Below are 23,785 nucleotides of genomic sequence, written 5' to 3'. Positions count from 1 at the left end.
TTATGGGGTGAAATTAACAAAAAAAGAAAAAATTCTTCAGTCTCCTTACCTAAAAAGTGAAAATAAAAATATTTTGTCACAGAGCGAAAATACGAGGGTATATACACTTACAAATTAATTCCAAGTCATTCAACAGCATAAAATCTAAATATGATAAAATGTATTCTATGGAAGCCTAAAGTTCCAAGTTGAAGGGCATAATTAAATGGCATATATTAAACAGTGTTATATGATAAAATAGTATATGTCCTTTACAAAAACATACTTTCAGGTTGCACAACTGCTGGTGAACTCTGTTGGTAAAAACAGGTGAACTCTGGAGTAGGTGAATTGTATCTCAGTAGAGCTGTTTAAAAAATATGTTCTCAAAGAATATTAAATGGCACAGGACGTGCTCAAACACAACTGAAAAGAGGGGGGTACAAAACTGTACCCACAACTGTGATTCCAAATATAAGGTCACACCAAATGAAAACACAAGACGTCATGAGTGATTCCAACCTCTGCAGGGGAACGTGGATCATCTTTTCTTCTTTGTACCTGGCCCTTCTGCGTGTGCACTTTCCATCTACCACAAACATGTTATTTCCATAAGCATGGGGGCAGAAGTGGGGATAAAAATGACTTTACCACAATAGTCAAAAATTTTTTTCATGGTTGTGCATGTATGTCTATACAACTGTTTTTATACCCTGAAGATATAGAAAATAACCTGCTCGGTCAGCTGAAGCTTGGGCGAGTATCCCAGGTAACGAGCGAGCTGGGCTGGCGTGAGGAATGTGGTGCCGGCGGTATTGGGCACACTGAGAGATCAAGCCGTGTTTCACTTATTCCTGGGAATTCTGGTCCTTAAAAACCAACAAATAATTGGTCTTCGTAAAATAAGTATAGCAAAGGGCTCTAATATTTTTTTTTTCTCCACTCCTTCCCAGTTCAAGATACAAAGTGAAGCCTATTGCTTCAATAGGGCTCAAATGATCCTCCTCTCTCAACCTCCCAAGTAGCTGAGACTACAGGCACATGCCACCATGCCTGGCTAATTTCCTAACATTTATTTCATGGAACGAGATTTATTTCATGGAAATTTATTTCAGGCTGGGCACGGTGGCTCATGCCTGTAATCCCAGCACTGTGGGAGGCCAAGGTGGGCAGATCACAAGGTCAGGAGTTTGAGACCAGCCTGGCCAATGTGGTGAAACCCCACCTCTACTAAAAATACAAAAATTAGCCAGGCACAGTGGTGTGCACCTGTAATCCCAGCTAGGAGACTGAGGCAGAAGAATCACTTGAACCCGGGAGGCAGAGGTTGCAGTGGGCCAAGATCATGCCACTGCACTCCAGCCTGGCCAACACAGTGAGACTCCGTCTAAAAAAAAAAAAATTCAATTTTCAATGAATGGAATGATTTCAAGGCTGTTTAGAGATTTATTTGATAACACACTGGGCCACAGCTTTACTATTCCTGACGCAAATTAAAATTAGCCACATTATCATGGGACTGAGTCATTCATTCTGGGTTAATTTTCCTTCCACTCTTCATTATCCAGCAATATGTTACCCATGGTACAGGCTTCATCAAATCTACCCCAAGGCAAGTAAAAATACGCAGGGCTCCCAGGCAGGCTGAAGACACAAGCCCATGGCATTTCTCAACAGAAAACTCTCGGAATGCTCAGAGCTTTCTTCTGCTTCTGTACCAGCCTTCTGCTTGGGCCAACGCATCTCATGAAGCCGTTCCAAAGGCCCCATAGCTCCAAATAGACGCGGGAGGTGGATTCCAATAACAGAGGCCTGGAAGAAAGGCCTCCGGGCCCCACTGCAGCTGCCACGGCATAAACCTGGCTAAATGGGATATTTTCAGGAAGATGACATCTAATGTTAATGACAAGGGCTAACATTTACTTGGGAAGAAAAAGAATGGAGGAAGGGAAATTAGCCAGGAAGCTGTCATGGTGAAATAAGAAGGCCGAAGCTAGGTGTGGCAAGAGTGGAATGGGACAAGGAAGAAAGAAGCCTCCGTTTCAAAGAGAATAGGGAACAGCATGTGCTGCTAAGTGGGTATCAGATATGAAAGGCATGGGTAAATCAAAGGTCTTGCACAGCTGAAAACCTACTAGTAAGCTGTCCATTAAGATGCCCCATGGGGAACCACGGCAGACACCTGCCATCTGCAGTTCCCCATCATCTTTTTAACACCTTCCGTATATCTTGACAATTTCTTATGCTCCGGGTCCTAGCTTACTAAGGTGGGGAAAAGAAGAACTGTGTCCTGACTCCCGCAGCGAAGGGGCCAGCATGTGACCTGGGTTCCTATGATCAGATGCACCTACGAGATCAAACTCTAGACCCCGAGACTCCAGGCCCCCGTTCCACAGGGAGGTGAGCACCCTGTGAGCTGTGCGGCAGTGGCACCTGGTCTTCCAGGACTCCTCCGATGTCTCAGTTGCTGGGCAGCTACAGAAGCCCCCTTGAGGTCCACCGTAACTTCAGGGGCCGGCTCTCGGGCCTTCTGGAGATCCTTAGCAAATCTCCTTTCTGCTTAACCTGGTGGGAACGGACTCAGATGTTTTCTCTGAATGGCTTTTTCCGCCATCTACATAAGAATGAAGGCTTAGCAAACCTCACCTTGGTAAAATAACGGTAGAACTCTCCCCATGACCCAACTATCCAAAGGAATCCGAAATGAGGAATTACCGTAGGACAAGGCCAAAGGTGGAAGGAATTATCAACGTGAAATAACAAATAGCATCCCTGCTGTTTTCCTCCAAGTCCTGGGGATGAAGGCGACGGCACACGCAAGTATCCTCGGGGATTATCGACGACTAAACCAGCTGTGGGCAAAGTGAGCTCTACAGTCAAGTCCACAATTTTACAAATGCAGAGCGGCACACACATCTTCCCCAGGTGTTTCAAAGCCTCTCTCGGCTACAGATTTTAAGATCTGAGCAGTGAGATGGTTTCTACAGCCTGCTATTCACTACACATATTTCTTCTTGACATTCTTGCAATTCTAATTGCCCAAAATATTTTTTTCTTTAACATTCTCTATTTGGTCTGATCTCATAAAGTTGAGAAAAACATGTAACACAAAACAAAGAAGGCCACATTTAACACCATAGAGTTCCATCTGAACAAGAAAACCGCACCTATAAACACAGGCCTGCAAAGGCAACGTAGAAGCCAGCACAGGAATCGGATATTCCGAAGGGGCCACCTAAGTCAGAAATCTTTTCTTGATATAGTAGTTGTTAAAAATTCAAGCAGATCCTTTCAATATTTGGATTTTTTTTTTCTCTACAAAATAAAATTCAAAAATGGCATTCTTCAGGAAATATTTCAAGCATGAGACAAGGTGAGGCCTCTGAAACACAGGGGACAGGCCCCCTCCTCGGGGAGGCCACTTTGCTGTCCCCACAGGCCGGCCTGAGCACACCTCTGGGACCCCCAACCGCAGCACGTGGCTTGGCGAGTATGTATTCGGGGTGGGTTCCCCTGGCTCTGGGGGGGTCTTCCAGGCCTGGCTTGTCTTTGCGCCCCCAGCACCTAGGATCCTTGCTGACATGAAGAGTGTCCAGCCGTTTCCTTGTCAGGAAGGGAGAGGACAATGAAACACCCCAGTGGGGTGCAGCGGTGTCTCAGGGGAGGCCTTCCACCAACACCAGGAGGAAAGCCAACCTTCTTCCCGAGATCTGCGGCAGGAATCCCCTCAGCACGGCCACACCTGGGCGCAGAGACGCTGCTGCCATGGACGCCTCATCATGCTCCACAGCCACTTCTCCAGAATATGCAGCCCAGCCCGAGTCCAACACCAACCACCTCATTCAACCATACAGAGCACCCGTGTCCACACAGCAAGGCCCAGCCCGAGTCCAACACCGACCACCTCATTCAACCATAGAGAGCACCCGTGTCCACACAGCAAGGCCCAGCCCGAGTCCAACACCGACCACCTCATTCAACCACAGAGAGCACCTGTGTCCACACAGCAAGGCCCAGCCCGAGTCCAACACTGACCACCTCATTCAACCATAGAGAGCACCTGTGTCCACACAGCAAAGCCCAGCCCGAGTCCAACACCGACCACCTCATTCAACCATAGAGAGCACCTGTGTCTACACAGCAAGGCCCAGCCCAAGTCCAACACCGACCGCTTCATTCAACCATAGAGAGCACCCGTGTCTACACAGCAAGGCCCAGCCCGAGTCCAACACCGACCACCTCATTCAACCATAGAGAGCACCCGTGTCCACACAGCAAGGCCCAGCCCGAGTCCAACACCGACCACCTCATTCAACCATAGAGAGCACCCGTGTCCACACAGCAAGGCCCAGCCCGAGTCCAACACCGACCACCTCATTCAACCATAGAGAGCACCTGTGTCTACACAGCAAGGTCCAGCCCGAGTCCAACACCGACCGCTTCATTCAACCATAAAGAGCACCCGTGTCTACACAGCAAGGCCCCGCCCGAGTCCAACACCGACCGCTTCATTCAACCATAGAGAGCACCCGTGTCTACACAGCAAGGTCCAGCCCGAGTCCAACACCGACCGCTTCATTCAACCATAAAGAGCACCCGTGTCTACACAGCAAGGTCCAGCCCGAGTCCAACACCGACCGCTTCATTCAACCATAGAGAGCACCCGTGTCTACACAGCAAGGCCCAGCCCGAGTCCAACACCGACCGCCTCATTCAACCATAGAGAGCACCCGTGTCTACACAGCAAGGCCCAGCCCGAGTCCAACACCGACCACCTCATTCAACCATAGAGAGCACCCGTGTCCACACAGCAAGGCCCAGCCCGAGTCCAACACCGACCGCCTCATTCAACCATAGAGAGCACCCGTGTCCACACAGCAAGGCCCAGCCCGAGTCCAACACCGACCGCCTCATTCAACCATAGAGAGCACCCGTGTCCACACAGCAAGGCCCAGCCCGAGTCCAACACCGACCGCTTCATTCAACCATAGAGAGCACCCGTGTCTACACAGCAAGGTCCAGCCCGAGTCCAACACCGACCGCTTCATTCAACCATAGAGAGCACCCGTGTCTACACAGCAAGGCCCAGCCCGAGTCCAACACCGACCACCTCATTCAACCATAGAGAGCACCCGTGTCCACACAGCAAGGCCCAGCCCGAGTCCAACACCGACCGCCTCATTCAACCATAGAGAGCACCCGTGTCTACACAGCAAGGCCCAGCCCGAGTCCAACACCGACCGCTTCATTCAACCATAGAGAGCACCCGTGTCTACACAGCAAGGTCCAGCCCGAGTCCAACACCGACCACCTCATTCAACCATAGAGAGCACCCGTGTCTACACAGCAAGGTCCAGCCCGAGTCCAACACCGACCGCTTCATTCAACCATAGAGAGCACCCGTGTCTACACAGCAAGGCCCAGCCCGAGTCCAACACCGACCGCTTCATTCAACCATAAAGAGCACCCGTGTCTACACAGCAAGGCCCAGCCCGAGTCCAACACCGACCGCTTCATTCAACCATAAAGAGCACCTGTGTCCACACAGCAAGGCCCAGCCCGAGTCCAACACCGACCACCTCATTCAACCATAGAGAGCACCCGTGTCTACACAGCAAGGCCCAGCCCGAGTCCAACACCGACCGCTTCATTCAACCATAAAGAGCACCTGTGTCTACACAGCAAGGCCCAGCCCGAGTCCAACACCGACCACCTCATTCAACCATAGAGAGCACCCGTGTCTACACAGCAAGGCCCAGCCCGAGTCCAACACCGACCGCTTCATTCAACCATAAAGAGCACCCGTGTCTACACAGCAAGGCCCAGCCCGAGTCCAACACCGACCGCTTCATTCAACCATAAAGAGCACTGTGTCCTGTTATGTCTTCTTGAAAGTGTCCATATATGAATGTTATTACATATTAAATATAAGCACAAGAAAAGAAGTATGAGGAGATAGAGATTCTGAATGTTCACTTTGAATGTCTTCATTAAATGCCTGTGGCATCAGAGTCAGGCCGGGTCCCAGGGGTGCGGTGCCCTGATGAACAAGATGTGCCCTGTCCCTTCCAGGGACGAGAGACACACATAACTTTCCTTCCAGAAATGCCCAGAGTGCCGTGGATCCCACAGGAAAGACTTAGAACTAACCCTGTCTGACAGCACTGGGCAAAGCTTTGCAAGGCAAAGTGTCACTCGAGTCTGGAAAAAGAATTCAGAGGCAAACAAGAAGTGACGGGCCACGGAGGCTGCCAGGAGCAGAGGCGGGAAAGTGGCCAGGTTCTCCAAGCAGAGCCAGCAGGACTCCCGGGGAGGACGATCACTGAAGGCCACACAAGGGGGGCCTTCATCTTACAGGAGACGCATCCAAGGGGGGCCCTGGCTCTGTGGACAGAGGCTGATGCTGATGGACCGCGGACTTTGAGATGCTTTTGGTTCTTTTTATAACTACACATACGCGCTCATATATATTACTTTGCTCTTAAAATTTCCATCCACATTATGGCCTTATATCTTTGACAAAAGATTTTTCGTTTATTTGTTTTTGAGCCAAAAGTCTCGTTCTGCCTCCCAGGCTGGAGTGCAGTGGCGTGATCACGGCTCACTGCAGCCTCAACCTCCTGGGCTCAGGTGATGCTCCCACCTTAGCCTCCCAAGTAGCTAGGACCACAAGTGGGAGCCACCACACCAAGCTAATTTTTTTGTATTTTTTGTAGAGACAAGGTCTCGCTATGTTGCCCAGGTTGTGACAAATGATTTCCAAATCAATTTCAACTAAAAGTTCAAAGAAAAGGATTTACACCCTTCTTCATACATAAGCCACAGGCTTCAGAGAACAAATGAGCCACAAAGCAAAGGCTGCAAATCAGAATGGCTTCAGATAATTCGACACTGGAAGTTAAGCCAGCCAGATTTACAACATAGAATTTAATAACTAGACAATCAGTTACGTGTGAAGACAGAGTAAATGTTAAGATTCATATTTTAGGCCCAACAGTGGCTCACACCTGCAATCCTAGCACTTTGGGAGGCCCAGGTGGGAAGATCTGTTGAGCCCAAAAGTTCAAGACCAGCCTGGGCAACACAGCAAGACCCTGTCTCTCCAAAAAAAATTTTTTTAACTAGCCAGGCATGGTGGTGCACACCTGTAGTCCCAGCTACTTGGGAGGGTGAGGTGTGAAGATGGCTTAAGCCCAAGAGTTAGAGGTTACAGTGAGCTATGATGGTACTACTGTACTCTAGCCTGGGTGAAAGAGTGAAAACTCTTCCCTTAAAAAAGATGCCTATTTTTAAAACTGTCCTGTTTTAGAGTGAGAGCAAATGTTCTAAGTTAAAGACTGATCACTTCCTGGTATAATGCAATGTGAAGTCATCAACAACACTTACGAAGCATTCTTGCCAAAAAGACTTAATGTGGATATAATCAAACCTCTAGATTGAACTTCCAGTTTGCAGGAAATGCAGGGAATGAAACAACAGGTGGAATGACGCCATGAGGAGACACCCAGCAAAACCTAAGCGGGACACTCTCCAACACAAGCAGCAGGACGCTTCCGCAAGAAGTCCGTGCCATTTACAGGGGGAAAAACGTTCTACATTCAGAAAAGACTAAAGAAACAAATGTAATGAGTAGATTTTGGTTTTTTAAAAAAAACAGCTATAAAAGATGTTATTGAAACAGCTGAAGAAATCTCAATATGGATGAAATATTTAGATAATATTGTGGCAGTATGGTCAATTTTCTTAGGAGTGATATTGGTATTATGGTTAGACAGGTGAATGATGTTTTAATTCTTATGAGATGTGTGCAGGAGTATTCAGGAAGAAAATCACTCGCCAGGCATGGTGGCTCACACGCAACACTTTGGGAGGCCGAGTCGGGCAAATCACTTTAGGTCAGGAGTTCGAGACCAGCCTGGCCAATGTGGTGAAACCTCCTCTCTACTAGAAGTACAAATAAAAAATTAGCTGGGTGTACTGGTGTGTGCCTATAATCCCAGCTACTCAGGAGGCTAAAGCAAGAGAATCATCTGAACCCAGGAAGCAGAGGTTTCGGTGAGCCAAGATCACACCACTGCACTCCAGCCTGGGCAACAAAGTGAAACTCCATCTCAATAACGTGTGCTACTTACTTTCAAATGATTCAAAAGCAAACAAAAGTGTGACAGAAAGAGCAAATACAATAAAATGCAAGCAAGCCTTGTGTCAAAGTGTTGAGTGTGAGGTGTTCATGGCACCATTCTTGCAGGTCTTCGAATTGTGTGAAAAGCTTTCAAAATAAAGATCTGGAGGCAATCTGCACTGGAAAAACAAAACTGACCACAAGACTCCTAGGAAAAATGCAATCTATTGCTTGAAATTAGTTTCCAGGTAATAAAAAGCATTTTACCTTCCTAGAAAGGACAAGATCGAAAACCCATTATATTCAACAGACTGCATATATATCTGCATTCGAAAATTCAGTAGGAAAAGCAGACGTGCAACAATATTCAAGTGTCTGACACATTATCTTCCCTTCATGCTAAATTGGTGTCTAAGATGATGATACCTTCAGTACGACAGAAGTCAAAGAACTTTCCGGGTTTTCTTTCCTTCAAGAGAAGCACTCTAACAAGTCAGGGAGGGCATCACTTCCTCTGGGCTTCTCCTGGTGGGTGGCACGGGGTGCTCCTTGGGGTCTACTGTCGTGGAGATCATCCCTAGGTTCGGCTGAAGGGTCACATCAGGAAGTTTCTCTTGCCATTCACTCCCGCTCAGTGAGAGCCACCCAGCAAGAAGCACCTGGGGGTACAGCCACGAGGCCATCAGCCTTCTGCCCTTTCCTCAAGCACAGGGTACCTCTTGGGCACCTCCACACCAGTTCATAAATGCCCCCTGCACCACTACCTGCCCACAAGAAGGAGACAGCAGGCAGCATCTCAGCCCCGTCATCTCAACTCCCTGAACCTTCTTACTAGCAACACACACTTGCTCACTGTCATGAGCGACAGTAACTGACAGCCATGGGAATGCGACATATTCCATCAACACAAGTCAGACATGTTTTCTGTCTAGATCATCATTATGTTGTATAATCAAGCTTTTGCTGCACGTACCAGGAACAGGAAATGAAAGATTTCACATTTTGCTGAGTGTATAATGAATGTGGGAAAGCTGAACAAATGCAAGGAGGGAAGGAGAAGGAGAAGGAAGAGAAAGAGGAGGAGAAGAGCTGATGAGATAAAGGAGGACATGGAGATAGAGGAGGATGAGGAAAGGACAGTAAAACAATAAATGAAAAGAAAAGCAACTCTATGACCATTAGTTGAAGTCAAAAATGAGAAAACCTTATTCTCCCCCTGATGGCCAAGGCCCCATGACCCTCAGGACACGCCCTTGATGCAAGAACCAACTTGCTGGAAGGCCTCGTTCCAGGACCCAGCAGGCACAGCAGGGGAACGTGCTATCTACACCCCGGGCTACACTTTTCAATTGACTAAATGTCAGTTGTAAGCTACCATTTGCCATTGTACCCTTTGAAGTCTATTACCACATGCATGTAGCCTACAATGGCTCTCTTAACAAACACAAAAAACAAAACAAGCCTTAATCTTTTTTTTTTTTTTTTTGAGATGGAATCTCACTCTGTCACCCAGGCTGGAGTGCAGCAGTGTGATCTCAGCTCACTGCAACCTCCACCTCCTGGGTTCAAGCGATTCTCATGCCTCAGCCTCCTGAGTAGCCGGGATTACAGTCATGCGCCATCATGCCCAACTAATTTTTCTATTTTTAGTCCTCTGGGTTTCACCATGTTGGCCAGGCTGGTCTCGATCTACGACTTTAAATAATCTGCCCATCTCAGCCTCCCAAAATGCTGGGATTACAGGTGTGAGCCACCCTGCCCGGCCAAATCAAATGATTTATACACATCTCAAGACGTATCAACATTGTTTTCTGGCTTAAACTACTAATCTGGAAGCTTCCAACCACTAGCAGTCGTGAAGCTACTCAACTCAGGGTGAAATCCACCGTCTCCCAGAAAGTGGAATATTAACAGCTAGAACATTGACTACAATTCCTGGACAGAGCGTGTCATTTCCAAACGCCCCTTCTGACCTGCGCTGCTCACAGTGCAGAACTCTGTGGGCCTGAGAGCAGAGCAGCCAGCACAAACTGACGGAGAGGTCTGCACACAGCATGTGCTCCCCGCCCTCCGCAGCCCCGAGGCAGGCTGGTGACACCCTCTCCACACAGGCCTCGCTGTGCTCTCCATGCTTCCCTGGGTCTGTTAGGGCACCTGCAGCACGGCCACTTCCTCCTCCCAACTCTCTCCTCTCCCGGCCTAGTGCCTCCTGCCCACTCTGGCCTCTTCTTGTCATTGCAACACCTCCTAGGTCAGTAAAAGGCACTGCTCATCCCCGACTCTCGCACTGGGTGCAGCAAAGTTTGCGATTGACAGGCATCTGACCACCCTCAGCTCCGTGCTCAGTTATCTGCAGACTGTAGCGGTCTCACGCGCTCAGTTATCTGCAGACTGTAGCGGTCTCACGCGCTCAGTTATCTGCAGACTGTAGCGGTCTCACGCGCTCAGTTATCTGCAGACTGTAGCGGTCTCACGCGCTCAGTTATCTGCAGACTGTAGCGGTCTCACGCGCTCAGTTATCTGCAGACTGTAGCGGTCTCACGTGCTCAGTTATCTGCAGACTGTAGCGGTCTCACGTGCTCAGTTATCTGCAGACTGTAGCGGTCCCATCTGAACCATACGCAGAAGCACCTGTTTCCTCATCTGTACGAGGGCACTCAATAAACACCAAAGGACTCCGAAGACCAACACGGTCAGCTACTGTGGGTGGACCTCAGCACACCATCGCCAAGAACGGGGGAAAGTGCCCTGAGCGTGCTGGACTCAGCAGGTGGCAGCGGCCCTGAGAAGGCGACAATGCACCCGGCCTTTGTCTAGGCACACAGACCTAGGGTGGGCTGCGTCCCCACACTTCCATCTGTCGCCTCAGTCACGTCCGTTAACCTCTCTGAATCTCAGTGTCTTCTCTTCCTGACGCCCCCACCACCACCTACTTCAGAGGGTTGTTTGAGGTTCAAAGAAGATATAATCTGGATTAGCAGTGACAAACCTCTAATGAGATTAGAGTATACGTTGTTAGAAAAAACAACGGCTGTAAAGATAGCAACTCCAACGATGGCCCACAAAGTTTTCCATGCACTCATAGGGAAGACCTCGAGAATATTTTGTTATATGAAAAAAGAAAATTGCAGAATAACGCATATAGAATATTACTTTTCTCCTAAGGGGGGAAATTAGATTGTATATTCCTATTTGCTGCCATTTGAACAAAGTACTAGAGGGACACACGAAAAGTCGCTGTCACCGTGCTGTGCCGTCAGGCAGGGGCGGGTGGCCGGAGTGGGGGAACCTTCCTCAGTAAACTGAAAAATAAGAGAGTCTATCACTCGCAAAATCAAAAGAATTAAGTGACAGCAAGCAAAAACCTTAAATACAAATACACTATTTCTATCAGGAAACCCAACATTAGCAACACACCATCAGCAAAACTACATCACTTTGTCACATTAAATTAATGGTGTTCATTTACTGCCTTTGTAGTTGGATTTAATTTGTATGTCTGGGATTTACAGCTGCACAAAATTCCTCTAACCATAAGGAATTTATGCCTAGCCTTGGGTTTTATGTGTTTAAGTAGCATTATTATAAAAATTATGTATGCATATTTTTATCTTCAATATGAGGTTTAATTAACTTTAAAAAATTGGGGAGCATGTGGATGGTGGTGCAGGTGGTACAACAAGCAGACACCTGATGAGGACTGCGGCTCCAAGCAGCAGGTCCAGCCCTTGTCCTGCAGCACCCAGTGCTAAAAACTGTGGACAAATTTCTCTAAACAAGCAATGCCAAAAAAGCAGGGAGATATAAAAGCAAACTGAACTTAAAAATCATTACATATACGTATATAAATGGCATATAAACACATGCATGCCATTAAAAACTTTAGGGAGATGAGGGGCAAAACATCAATTTTAAAGTAGGCACAGCTGAGTGTAAATCCTGATTCAACCACTTAGTGGCTAGATTAGAAAGCAGGACAGGTTACAGAAATACTCATCAACTAGTAAGCTAACATATATAGAAGGGCAATATAAAGGATACTCTGAAAACGACTGATACGTGACATTAAAACCACTAAATGATACATTTTTTGAACATTACCAACACTGTCGTTTTAGATCCAAAACTACCTTCAGTTGTAAATAAAATCTGGTACTGCCAATAGCTACAGAGTAATAAAATGTTTAAAATAGTTTTCAGGTTGAAGAAAGCTGGGCACAGTGGTGCACACCTATAATCCCAGCACTTTAGGAGGCTGACAGAGGAAGATCACTTGAGGCAAGGGGGGCTTTCAAGACCAGCCTGGGAGACAGAGTGAGACTCCTCTTCAAAAAACAAAATGCTGAAGGACGCCCTAAGACCATGGGGTCTAAGCCTCACGTGCACGCACCTCACTCAGCTAAGAAGTAATGTGTGCACGCCTTCATGTGCTGCATCTATAATATGGCCTATTGTAGATTCATTTTCTTGTTAATGAATCCTTAACCTGAGTAGCTCCCTCCAGAAATCTAGAGTTGAATTTCAACCAGGGAATGGCCTGATTCATTGTCTGCTGATTGCTAAGAGGTATTACTTGTAGGTAGATATGCAGTGCAATTAAACTGATACACCCCCAAAAAGAACTTTAATGGATGGATGGATGGACAGACGGAAGGGTAGGTAGGTGGTTGGACAGATAGGTAAACAATAGTGAATAAATAAATGAACAGATAAGTAGACAGATCCATTCAGACAGAAGGTTGAAATGTGCCCCTGGCAAATGACTTCCCACAGTGTCATCACCAAAACAGAAATCAGAAAAATACAAGGAACAATAACAGGACTACTCCCAAAGTACCAATTGCTTCAGTCAAGAAAAGGTAGGGTGGGAAAAAACTGTCAATCACTTTAAAAATTGCTACACAACTGCATGCATTTTTAAAGATCAGGTAAAAAATTTTCAAAAGCTAACGGAGACCTCCTAAAAAGTTTACTGGTACCAGGAGTTCAAGACCAGCCTGGGCAACATAACACTCATCTCTAAAAGAAACAAAAAATAAAATAGCAGGGCATGATAGACCACACCTGGAGTCCCAGAAAGATCTGTCTAAAAAAAAAAAAAAGAAAAAAAGGACAGGCATGGTGGCTCATGCCTGTAATCCCAGCACTTTGGGAGGCTGAGGCAGGCAGATCACAAGGTCAGGAGATCAAGACCATCCTGGCTAACATGGTGAAACCCCATCTCTACTAAAAATACAAAAAATTAGCCGGACGTGGTGGCGGGCACCTGTAGTCCCAACTACTCCAGAGGCTGAGGCAGGAGAGTGGCGTGAACCCGGGAGGCGGAGCTTGCAGTGAGCCAAGATCGCAACACTGCACTCCAGCCTGGGCGACAGAGTGAGTGTCTGTCTCAAAAAACAAAAACAAAAAAAAAGTCTATTGGTAAGAGACACGCATAGAAACCACCACCACCACACCTGATGCACCAACCACCTACCAACACCTCAAGCTTTACCTTTATACAATGACTCACATTTCCAAAACCTGGATAATGAAGGACAATCAGATCCAGAGCGACACCAGCGCCCAAAGAGCGAATCCACCCTCCGTTTGACTCAGAGCTCCCTCTTACCGCATAGCTAGTCCGTGCCTGAGACATAACGGGCATTCGTCACGAGCAACTGAACACAGATGGGTCTGTGACCGCCTCCCATGTGTCCGACACTGTGCGGGGTGCTTTGCATTTTCAAATAACCTGGCAAGGTGTGTATCACCAGCTCTATTTTACACCTAGGAACTGTAGCTCCGAAAGAGAAACGCCCAGGTGGTCTAGGCCTCACTGGTACCCAGTTCTGTTTTGCAGCCGATACACCCCATTTGTGTCGGGTGATCACTAGACAAGAGACATAAGACTTAAGACCATGCATCTCCTCTTGGCCATGGTCCGGAACTGAGACACGGTTTCCTCAATTCATCACGGACACAGTGACGGGAAAAGCCTGCGCAGGCTCTCCAGCTCCCAGCAGTGCATTTTCACTGATCCTCACGCATCACCTGCTCCATCACCCACCACCTCCCCACCTTCTTTTTTCTTAATGTAAAAGAAAGAAAACCTGAGAGGTTATACACCTGTCATCACAAAGCCCCTCTCCCGGTAAAAGTGGGAGGATGAGAGCACATCCACAGCTGTCAGTCACTGCTCTCCTCAACACTGAGTTCAGGGAAACAGTCTTTCTTCCTTCTTCACCCAGCTGAAAACTTAACCTTGAGAATTAGCAACACTGGCCATAAGCCCCCAGCCCCAGGGCATCTGAGTGCTGGTGAAACATGGGCCATCCCACATTGACATGGATCATCTTAACCATCTTGGCCGTACTTTACTCCAACTCGTAAGAGAAAATCAGCCTGGTGTGGTGGCTCACACCTATAATCCCAGCACTTTTGGGAGGACAAGGCAAGAGGATCACGAAAGCCCAGGAGCTCAAGACCAGCTGGGCAACATAATAAGACCCACCCTCTCAAAAAAAAAAAAAAAAAAAAAAAAGGAAAAAAACAAGATATGATTTGGCTCTGTATCCCCACCCAAAGCTCATCTTGAATTGTAGCTCCCATAATTTCCATGTGTCGTGGGAGGGGCCTGGTGGGAGGTAATCGAATCGTGCAGATGGATCTTTCCTGTGCTGTTCTCATGATAGTGAATAAGTCTCACAAGATCTGATGGTTTTATAAAGGGCAGTTCCCCTGCACAAGCTCTCCTGCCTGCCACCATGTGAGACGTGACTTTGCTCCTCATTCACCTTCCGCAGTGATTGTGAGGCCTCCCCAGCCATGTGGAACTGTGAGTCCATTAAACCTCTTTCCTTTATAAATTACCCTGTCTCTGGTATATCTTTATGAGCGGCATGAGAACAGACTAACACAGGAGGATTTTACCTTGTGGACCAACAGGGACAGCATCGTCAGCAACCCTGCCCCTGCAACAATTTTCTCCTGCTTCTCCTGTTCCATCAAAAAAGTAGCTCATTATTTTGTCCAAAGATATTATCTACATTTATGAAGACTGAGAAAGTTATTTTAACCACTTCTGTAATGCAAATATATTTTATACGTACTTAATCTTTAATTATAATTCAATGATGTTCTCACAGAAGTAACTCCACCAGCATTCTGTATCTGCACAGCACATAAGCTCAGAAAAGTTCTGTTTCTATCCAACTTAACATACAATTCTAATAAGTTTTTTTCTTGCAACATACCTGCTACTTCCCCTTTGTGACTACAACTATATTATATTTCAGCATTTGGTTGAAAATAGCTAATTGAAAGTGGTGATGTATATGTCAACATTCGCTTGTTTTCAGGTTTTTATCCCCCCGGTCTGTGTTTGAGAGAGACATTAATCAGAAAGGAAAGGATAAGCTGGTATCTGTGCAGAAGAGGGTCAAGAAAGCAGGCTCCAGCAGCCCTCCTTTCAAAGCCCTGCTTACAGGGGTGGCACGTGGCTGGGGTCTGGGGACTTGGATTTCTGGAGGGTTCCCACCACCCTAACTAGTAAGTGGGGTTCGCTGTGCCTCAACTGTTTCCCAACAATATGGTTTACGCTGAAAGCCTGCTTTCCTGCCGGAAGGCTGGGATTTGGGCAGAGGCTGCCTGTCACCAGCCTCCAATAAAAACCCTGGGGGCTAAGTCTCAGATGCGCTTCTTTGGCTGGCAGCATTTCACTGTGGTCTACCTTGTTCCGGGGGACACGAGCCCCTCCCGGGAGCCTCCATGGGGGCAGGGCTTTCAGAAGCTGGGGCCTGGTTCCCTTCAGACCTCACCCCATGCACCCTTTCCCCAGCTGGTTTTGCTTCGTTATCTTTCTACCATAATAAATCATGCCAGTAAGTACTAGCTCCTGAGTCCTGCGAGTACCCCCAGTAAATCCTCGAAGCAGGGGGTGGTCTTGGGGACTCCACCCAGCACCCCATTTCCACAACCAAACAGTAATCAACTTTTCGCCCCTCGTTCCCTTAACCCTTCAAAGGATGCACCAAGCCCCACGAGCTTCTTGCAAAGCCCGCAGGGTCAAACACGCCCGCTTTCCCAGTTCCCTGAATTCAATGCGTGTTCGCACTTAGTATAAATTAGACCATCGCCTAGATGTGAAGCTCTCAGAAAAATCACCTTTTCTGCCATGACCTCCTCATTCTGAGTTCTCACTGCTTTAGCGGTTTCTTGATAGGTTTCTTTTGGTTTGACAACAAGATAAATTAGATTTAAAATTATTTCCAATTTTATTCAACAAAGTCTACAGGTTAGATTGTCTGGGTAAAAGTGAGATTAATCTTATTGATAGAGATGTTTTTCATGACAAAAATAAACAGCATGATGGGGGCGATAGGCACCAAATCCAGCCACCATGAATAGTTCCTACTTTCCACCACTCACCAGAAAAACATCCCTAAACCATGTGAACATGAAAAGTACAAAGAACCCATCTGGGATGACCACCCAACGGACAACCCAAGAAAACTCAACTGTCCTTTTCCTCTCCAGCGTGGACTCGGCAGAATGGCTCCAGCAGAAGAGGATGGAGAGGAAAAAGGGCCGTTCTGCCGTCAGCGAGGTGCTGACCCGAGAATCCACCATCGACATTCACGAGCGCATCCACCAAGTGGGCCGCACGAAGCGTGCCCCTTGGGCACTCGGAGAGATGCAGAAATTTGCCATGAAGGAGATGGCAGCTCCAGATGTGCGCATCGATACCAAGTTCAACAAACCTGTCTGGGCCAAAGGAATAAGGAGTGTCCCCTACCGCATCCGTGTGCGGTTATCCAGAAAATGTAATGAGGATGAAGAGTCACCAAATAAGTTCTATACTTTGGTTACCTATGTACCTGTTACCATGTTCAAAAATCTACAGACAGTCAGTGTGGATGAGAACTAATCGCTGATCATCAAATACATCAAATAAAGTCATAAAATTGCCAAAAAGAAAAGAAAACTGAACTGTCTTCACCAATAGCCGCAAAACCATAAAATAATCTGCCAAGGAAGTTTAAAGAAGGCTGGGATGTGTGGGATGAGAAGTTGTGCCCATCTGCGGGGCCTGACCAGCCATCCCTGGCACAGAACCTGCGTGCTCCTGAGACGTGGGAGAGCAGCCCGCCTACGCTGCGGCTGCACAGCCAAGTGACCCACCCCTTAGTGATGTCCAGCAATCATTTTCTCATTCCTGCAGGGTCAGGAAATCAGAAAGGGAAGGGAGGGGACAGCTTGTCTCTGCTCCACAATGAACGGGTCCTCAGAGGGCAAGATACAAAGGCTGGTGATGGCTCAGCGGCTGGCACTGGCACCACCGGAAGCTTCTCCACTCACACATCTGGTGGCTGACAGTGGTGGTCACTGTTAATGGGAAACCACCTCCTCCCATGGCCTCCTCCGGCAGCCACTCCAATGGGGCTGGTCTTGGGTCCCGAGAGAACCAGGCAAACAGTATGTCGTCCTCAGCATGCCAGCCAAGAGCACCATTTCCCCCACAGTCACGGCCCATCCAGATCCAAGGGAGGGAACAGCAACTTCGCCTCTCAATGAGAGGCGTTTCACAGTCACACTGCTAAGAGGGCATGTGGGGTGGGAGATATTGCTGGGTCATCTCTGGAAAATACAATCTGCCACTGTCCATCCTCTGACCACCACACATCACATCCTCCCACATGCAAAATGAACCTGACACCTCCCCAGGGCCCCCAAGGCCCGTCCGATTACTGCCATCAGCTTGAAGTCTGGGGTCTCATCACCTAAACCCTGCCCAGCTGAGGAGCCTATGTGCAGGAACATGCAGTTCCTCAAGTCCACCCTTCCTCCATCCCCGTTCTTCCCAATCCGGGTCTAAAGAGCTGACCTGGACACACCCACCCCCCACACACAATGTTCCACCAAGGACAGCCACTCGAGGCAGGCACACAGCGCCAGCACCTGCATCAGGGCTCTGTCCTGGTACCTGGGACTTGTTCTCCGGGATCTCAGCTCCGCCTTCTCAGATGTACTTCATTTTCCATGAAAAGTACCCCACGTTTACAGCTGGGTGATTTTCACAGCCTGCTTCCTCCTCACACAAGTCTGGGGGCCCAAAGACTTCTTTTCATTTTGTATTGCCTCCGCTCCTTTCAGTCCGGGCAGACACATAATTTCTTTAAAAACACTTGGCGGGCTTTTTGTGTATTAACTCATAATCTACTCCATTAGACAAGCCACACCCATAAAGAGACAAGCCCTTTTCTTCCTGGGCTCCCAGAAGAGGCTGTGGTATGACAATGCCCTTTGGATTCTTAGAGGCCAGACTGGGGATTTAATGCAAGAATCTGCAGGCCTCTCCTCCAGCTGAAAGGCTGGACACTGTACGTGGATCTCAATCTGAAGCCTTAGGAACGGAGCTCACAGCCCAGTCCAGATTCACTCTTTGCCTGAAACCCTTTCTTCACTTGAGGAGCCTGGAGAAGAGGCTGGGAATGAGAAACAATCTTATTTTTGAACCCAGCAAGTCCTCTTTCTTTACACCAAGTAGAAGCCAGGTGGCACTTTGAATTTTCTGCCTGGAAATCTCCTAAACTAGATGAGCAAGTTCATTAAATACACACATATTTTCCTCTTTCCCATAGCAACAATGACACACCAGGCTTCCCACCGCCACCTAACAAGGGGCCCCTTTCCTCCAGCATGCAATGACGCTCCCTCCTTTCCTTCCGGGGTAGGCAACGGGCAGCCAGCAGGCCAAGTCCAGCCTGCTGAGGACCAAATCCAGGGCACCCATGTGATGGACACTGTCTGCGGCGCCTTCTCACATTGGCAGAGTAGGAGGGACGGTCATCACGTGCCACCCGCAGGCTAAAATATTAGACCCTACTACCTTCTAGGAGGCCCTTCAGGCAGCCAGCAGCACTCTCCTGGAGGCCCAGAGGCTTCTGCCCAGCACCCCATCCCAAAGCCAGAGCTGCAGGCATTGGGATTTGATTATGGCCACACCCAGTTCCAGCTTCCAAAACATGTTCAAGTTATCCATTGCTGTTTAACAAACCTCCCTTTACTTAGCAGCATAACACAACCATTTCATTATGCTAACAGGTCCCACGGTCAAGAATTAGGAAAGGGCGCCACAGGTCTCAGGTGGCCTCAGCTGGGAAGACTTAAGTCTGGGGCTGAGCGTCTTCTTGGGGAAAGAATCACAGCAGGGTGGCTCACCTTCACAGGGCCTCACCGCATGGCTGTGGGGTTTCCTCACAGCACACGCCCCAGCGGATCCAGGGGAGACAGCCTTTTATAACACTGGTCCACAGTCATGAGTCAGCCCTGGTTCAAGGGGAGGGAACGGGGACCCCACTCTCAATGGGAGAAGTGTCAAGGTCACGTTATAAGACGAGCTTTGCTGTGGCTATGTGAGGACACCACCATCTGCCAGTTACCCGGGGGGCGGGGGTGGGAGGATTGCTTGAGCTCAGGAGGTTGAGGCTGCAGTGATCACACCACTGCATTCTAGCCTGGGCAACAGAGCAAGACCCAGTCTGAAAAAAATAAGTAGATAGATAGACAGACAGACAGACAGACAGAATTAAGAAAGTTTAAGGTCAGTAAGCAATACAAGCCTTCTCTAGCGTCTGAATGGTTAATGTCTCAGCTGCTTTACGGAGCAGCTTTTCTGGATTCTACTGTCACGGCATCAGCTTCATATCCGGCGCCCTTCATACCCCCAATTCACGGCTCCATGCAGGGAAAGCACCAATTCCACATGTGGAAAGAAACCAGTTTGTCAGCAGGATCCCAGAGCTGCGAGCTCACGAGGCCCTCTGGAAGCCTCGCAGGCGGCGGCAGAACCACCCCGCACAAAAGATCAGCAACTCGGACTCACGGCTCTCGGGCATCTGCAAATGCAAACGTTCCTGAGGACTCTCTCACCCCAAAAAAATGCAGATGGCCTTAACATTTTTAAATACCTTTTTGTCTCCTAATAAGAAGCAATGACCATCTTAGAATACATTATCAAAAACAGTCCAACCCAGAAATTTCAATTGATTCTTCCTCCCTCCATGAATTGTCTTTGCAAATTACAACATTCGTTACCTTGGGCTGCCCCACACCCCACCACTTCTATTAGATAAGTTGTCAGAGCCGTTAATTTCTTTCTAGACGCCTCTCCGCTGTGGTCTCTTTACCTTCATCACCATTTCTACTCCTCCATGTTGAAATGGCATCACATAGTATCTGGAATTCCCATCATGCTTCAGGTGACCGTATCCACTGGTCTACCTCCTTCCACACCCCATATCTCAAGCAGACGAATTTTTTTTTTTTTTTGAGATAGGGTTTCACTCCAATGCCCAGCCTAGAGTGCAGTGGCATGACCACAGCTCACTGTGGCCTCGGCCTGATGGACTCAAGCGATCCTCCCACCTCAGCCTCCTGAGTAGCTGGGACTACAGGTGTGCGCCACCATGCTCAGCTAATATTTTTAATTTTTTTGTAGAGATGGCACTTCAGTATGTGGCCCAGGCTGGTCTTGAACTCCTGGGCTCAAGCGATCAATGGGTCCCAGCCTCCCAAAGTGCTGGGATTACAGGTGTGAAACACCACACCCAGTCAGATGAATCTTTAGGGAAAAAAAAAACATGGTCAGGCACAGCATTTCACTCCTGTAATCTCAAACACTTTGGGAGGCCGAGGCAGGCAGATGGCTTAAACTTAGGAGTTCCAGACCAGCCTGGGCAACATAGTGAGACCTTGTCTCTACAAAAAGTAAACACAAAATTAGCTGGGTGTGGCGGTACATGCCTGTAGTCCCAGCTACCTAGGAAGCTGGGGTGGGAGGATCTCTTGAGCCCAGGAGCCAGCGGTTGCAGTGAGCCGAGATCGCACTGCACTCCAGCCTGGGCAACAGAGTGAGACCCTGTCTCAAAAACAAACAAAAAGGATAAGAAAAGGAAAAGAGAAAACAAAGCCTATCTTTCACCTATTTAAAACTTCCACTGCTCCCTATTGCCCTTATATATAAGGTTCGGATTCCTTCACCTGGCCCCCAGGCTGCCACAGTCTGGCCCTGGGGTGAGTAATCTGTCAGGTGAGTCATCCCCACCCAAGCCATGCAGACACTCACACAGTTCCATGAAAAAGCTATGCTCCGTTTCCTCTCAACATCTGTGTGAATGCACTCCCTACACCCCACATTCCCTGTCCTTTCTCTTAGCCTTCCTCAAGTCCCAGCTCAAGTTCTATCCCCTCTACGAGGCTCTCCCAACCATTCTGCACCTCTCCTACTGCCAAATGCCCAGGCTTGAGCTTGGTACTACAAGCTTCAAGGTTTAATCACAGCTGCCTTCCCTTTCTGTGCATCCCTGTTTTAGGTGTGCTGGTCCCACACTTGGGGTTCTAACCATATGAAATGATGCTGTAACCTTCTTGCAAACTCCCTCCAATGACAGACCAAATACTGCCAAACAAAAGCACACAATCAATACCTGCCAAATGAATTGGCTGTCCAGCACTGCCTCTCAAAACAGCCAGGAATACCAAAGCCCCAGGCCTTAAAAACGGCTGCTAAAATGCCAGCATCTAAATCTTCTTTTAAGAGGAAATTACATTTTGCTTTGAGGAAAATATGTGACAACCTGTGGCGTAGTGGTGAATCCCTTCCTGATCACCACCACTCCACTTCCAAGCCAGCCTCTCTTTGTATCCACTGAAATAGAGAAAAAGGTGTTATTTTATCAAGGCCTTATCTAATGAGGTATCAACATCATCAAAATTAAAACTGCATCAGGTTTTCTCCAAAATGCTTTCTAAATGGGTTCCTAAACACTAACACCATCATCAAGCATAAAAGAATAAAAGAAAAAAGTTACAGAACCTAACAAATAAGTAAAATATAAACCTTAGTATCCTTCTCCTGATCACAGAAAACCACTACATACAATCCTATCATTAGCCATAAACCCTGCACACCCCAACCTATGCCCACAAATGACTAGCCCATAAGAGGACCCACCACTATTAAGATAAACAAAAAGTCGACCTAATAGTGCCTGCTATCCTTTGAAGAATTAGGGGAAGAGAGCACAAAGGGAAAATTTAAGCACACAATGTTACAACAGGTTTAACCAAAAAGATAACACAGTTCTCTCTGACTCAGGTTTCTAACATTTAAAAGGTCTTGATATAGGTCAATTCTCTTCACTTATTGGTTCCAATCCCAACCAGGAAAATGTGAGCATGAGATCAAGGCAGCAAAAAACCAATTTCCTTAAAATAAAATGTAAATATTAATGATAGAAAATGTAAACAAAATAGCTGCCAAGGAAATTGCTTCTGGAGGACAATGTTTTCCAACATGCATTTCTTCACAACATATACACGCTAATAATCTCTTTCGATCTAAGGAAGCAGGAACTAACATTCAAACTCGTCTCCCTAGCCTTTAGTTTTAAATGGTAATAAAACAAAAACTATATTAAGAGAAAAATTGTCAAGGCCTATCAACTTGTATAGGTCCATTTAGTAAAGTCCCTGGTAATATCCTCAAAACACTGCATCCCGAACAGCACAGCAGCTGGTTGATGGTCAGGACTCCTGTAGGAAAAATCAAAATGGCCTGGCAGTACCGGAAAGAATATCAAACCCAAAGCCACACCCCGCCCCGATGAAGGGGAAGCACATGTTCATAAAAACCCTCCTGCCACTGGGCACGGTGGCTCATGCCCCAAATCCCAACACTTTGGGAGGCCGAGGGTGGAGGATCGCTTGAGCCCAGAAGTTTGAGACCAGCCTGGGCAACATAGAGAGCCCTGGTCTCTACAAATATTTTTAAAACTAGCCAGACGTTGGTGGTGCACACCTGTGGTCCCAGCTACTCAGAAGGCTGAGGTGGGAGGATCACCTGAGCCCGGGAGGTTGAGGCTACAGTGAGCCACGATTGTGCCACTGCACCCTAGCCTGGGCGAATGAGCGAGACCCCATCTAAGAAAAGAAAAAAAAAAGCCGGTCTGCTAAGATGACACTGCCCAACTCAGCAGACCACAGAAGCAGCCTGTGTGTAACAAAGAACAGACGCGTCCTCACGACAGAAAGTCTCACAACGGAAAGCCACAGTGTTTTACTGCCGGCTTCAAGACGTCTATCTGCTGTGCTTTTGCTTTTTTTCTAATAAAACTAGATGTTTAAGAAAAAAAGCTGGAGTTGGTGTAAAGGTTGATTTCCTTGTAAACAATCGGCGGATCCATCTGCATGCTCACTGTTACACTGCAGTAGAAACCCCCAAATCAACCCACTTAATAAAGTCAACACATCAATTAATACAGGAAGAAAAGAAAGTGAAAGGGTTACCAATGAATTCAAATGCTAATCCCACCCATTCCCCCTCTCTCTCCTCCTCTTCCCCCAGCCCCCCCAATTTCTCTCCCTCCCTCTCTCTCCCTTCCTCTTCTCCCTAGTCCCCATTCTCTCTCTCCCTCTCTCTCTCTCAGGCACACACATCAGCCGAGGCATTTACTGAACACTTTTAGAAGGAGCCTCCTGTCTCTAACCTCTGAAATATGCATAAGCCAAAGTAAAAAAGGGATTTTGTTGTCACAAGAACAGATGTTGCAGGGGTTTATCTCTAAGCGCTTCATGGGAGAAATCCTACTCACCAACTGGCAATTTACCATGGCGCCACAGTGCAGCCACTGTTATTAACAT

General features: G+C 47.6%; 2 protein-coding genes across 5 annotated transcripts in view; one reads left to right on the top strand and one right to left on the bottom strand.

The window, feature by feature from the left end:
• Positions 1-23,785, bottom strand: part of LOC105469284 (regulatory associated protein of MTOR complex 1) — a 413,056-nt gene that overhangs the window by 344,293 nt on the left and 44,978 nt on the right. The gene's annotated exons all lie outside the window — the stretch shown is intronic.
• On the top strand, positions 16,482-17,149 carry LOC139359403 (large ribosomal subunit protein eL31-like). Its single transcript, XM_071082044.1, has one exon. The coding sequence runs from the start codon at positions 16,482-16,484 to the stop codon at positions 17,007-17,009; it is 528 nt and encodes a 175-aa protein (XP_070938145.1). The 3' UTR covers positions 17,010-17,149.

Source organism: Macaca nemestrina, chromosome 17, assembly GCF_043159975.1.
Source record: "Macaca nemestrina isolate mMacNem1 chromosome 17, mMacNem.hap1, whole genome shotgun sequence".
Lineage (NCBI taxonomy): Eukaryota > Metazoa > Chordata > Mammalia > Primates > Cercopithecidae > Macaca > Macaca nemestrina.
The sequence above is the reverse complement of the archived record's forward strand: the minus strand, read 5'-3'. Positions and strand labels throughout refer to the sequence as shown.

Bases quoted from the DNA above. Each gene is read 5' to 3' on its own strand.
- LOC139359403 (XM_071082044.1), top strand. From the start codon at position 16,482: ATGAATAGTTCCTACTTTCCACCACTCACCAGAAAAACATCCCTAAAC.